This window comes from Tribolium madens, unplaced genomic scaffold (genome assembly GCF_015345945.1).
Source record: "Tribolium madens isolate multiple individuals breed KSU strain unplaced genomic scaffold, Tmad_KSU_1.1 Scaffold_91;HRSCAF=231;Tcas5.2_LG7, whole genome shotgun sequence".
NCBI lineage: Eukaryota > Metazoa > Arthropoda > Insecta > Coleoptera > Tenebrionidae > Tribolium > Tribolium madens.
In genome coordinates, this window is record NW_025401063.1 from 1137072 (window position 1) to 1139145 (window position 2074).

At 30.2% G+C, this 2074-nt stretch overlaps 1 protein-coding gene across 1 annotated transcript in view; it reads left to right on the plus strand.

Moving 5' to 3' along the window:
- The window catches only part of LOC123011992 (acidic mammalian chitinase-like), an 8224-nt gene extending 7428 nt beyond the window's left edge, over positions 1–796 (plus strand). The window contains exons 3-5 of the mRNA XM_044409731.1: positions 135–414; positions 465–581; positions 632–796. Of these exons, the coding sequence (XP_044265666.1) occupies positions 135–414; positions 465–581; positions 632–757 (523 nt within the window). The 3' untranslated portion in view covers positions 758–796. The remainder of the gene's footprint in view (positions 1–134; positions 415–464; positions 582–631) is intronic.
- The last annotated feature ends 1278 nt before the right edge of the window (positions 797–2074 follow it).

Sequence of the window (2074 nt, forward strand, 5' to 3'; positions counted from 1 at the left end):
TTTATATTGTTTAGTCTGTTACATTTTTTATCAATAATTTTACAATTTTTTTTTAATTTTATTTTTCAATTTTTTAAATTTCACCCATAATTTTGCATTGTTTATATTTTTTCAAATTTTTTTTTATTTTCCAGGGTTGTCGATTTTATTAACATCATGAGTTACGACTACCACACCGCAGACCAGCCCCAAACGGGCCTAAACGCCCCCCTTTATGGCTCCGAAAGTGTGGACACCTCCGTCCAGAGTTGGCTCAGTGGGGGGGCCTCAGCCTCGAAAGTCACCCTAAGTGTCCCCTTTTACGGCCACTCCTGGTCCCTCCAATCGGCAAGCAACCACGACGTGGGGGCCCCCGCCACCACCGGAATCGCCGGACCCTTCACCCAAAGTCCCGGAGTCTTGGGCTTCAACGAAGTATTAACAATTCTCCCATTTTTTTCCTCCTGAAAAACCCATTTTTTCAGATTTGCTCATATTACAGCGACTGGACCCGAGTTTGGGTGGACGAAGCCCAGGTGCCTTACAGGTACGATGGGTCCAATTGGGTTAGTTACGACGATGAGGAGTCCATCGGTTTGAAGGTGATTTGATGGGTTTTTGGGCCAGTTTTGGGTCATTTTTTGGGTTCTAGGCCAAATATGCCAAGGATAATGGGTTGGCTGGGGTTGCGGTTTGGTCCCTTGACACTGATGATTTTCATGGGTCTTGTGGGACTAAGGATGCCCTGTTGAAAGCCATCAAGGATAATATTGATTAAATAAATTGTAAATTGGGTTGAATAAAGTGATTTTTTTGAGGTTGGGGTTTTATTAGGTGCACTAGAGATAAGAATTGAGATAAGATAAGGGTTTTTGTTGACGTGATGATTCGATCAGTGATTAATTGAGAAAGAAATTATTTTTAGCAATTCTTAAAACACTTGAAATTTAAGGTTTTTGGATTAAAAATAATTCAGAAAATTTAAGATTAAATGACTGAAAAAAGTAGTAAATAATACTAATGTGTTATAAACAACAATTTCTCTTAAAGTTTCTATGAATCTCTCGAAAATAAAGGTGAAAAATAAAAAATAGTACGTAAAATAACTACTTTATGTACTATTTATTGAGTTTAAAAACACTAACTTTTAGTGATTTAAATAGTGTATACAAAAAATTTTATTAAGAAATTCCTTGTCACTATTTAAAAAAAATTATGATTACATAAATAAATATCTACAGCAATTTGATTTTGAAAGTAGTGTTTTTTTGGTCAACTTAATATGAAATAAAAAAATTGTAAAAATAAAATATTATCTAGACGCCGAAAAAATACAGAAACTATTTTTTGATCAAGTATTTTAAATTACTAAAAAATTTATATAATTTTTTTGTAAATACACAATTTTCAAGAAAAGTTGTAGTTTTATTTACTTATTTTTTAATTTTTTAAATATTTTTCTCACAGTGATTTCTTAATTGACAAATTTGTTGCTTTAATGACAATTTTTTATCTTTTTTTTCATTTACGTTTCATTAGCTTGTTAGTGCATCTTATTTTTTAGTTATAATTTAATTTTTGATTGTTAATATATTTATTTTGTGTTATCGTTAAGAGATTTTACAAACAATTTAGAATTTTAATCTATCAAAAACCAAGTTTTAAGTTTTTCGTTTTTTTTCTGTTATCGGATTATCGCCTTTAGACTACTTGTAATTCCCAAAAAACTTAGATAAATTTTAACAAATTGTGATAAATATTTAACGTCACTTAATTGAAATACTTTTATCTTAAATCGATGAAAACATGTCTAAGCATCAAATTTGACGACCCCCTGCAAAGCCCTCGAGATAGCCAAAAATAACCTCTTAATCAAATTTCTAAAACAATTAAAAGTTTCAGAAATTAGCTGAAATATAAAAAATTAAAAAATTGATAAACATAAAAATCACAAACTTGTCTCGTTTTTCGAAAAATTTAAGAATTTTAAATGTACGTATAAATTTTCAATGATAATAAAAATAGAAAAAAACAAAAAGATGACTGGCGATGATTTAAAAAAATCTTCAAAAATATCAAAATATCGAACAAAAAT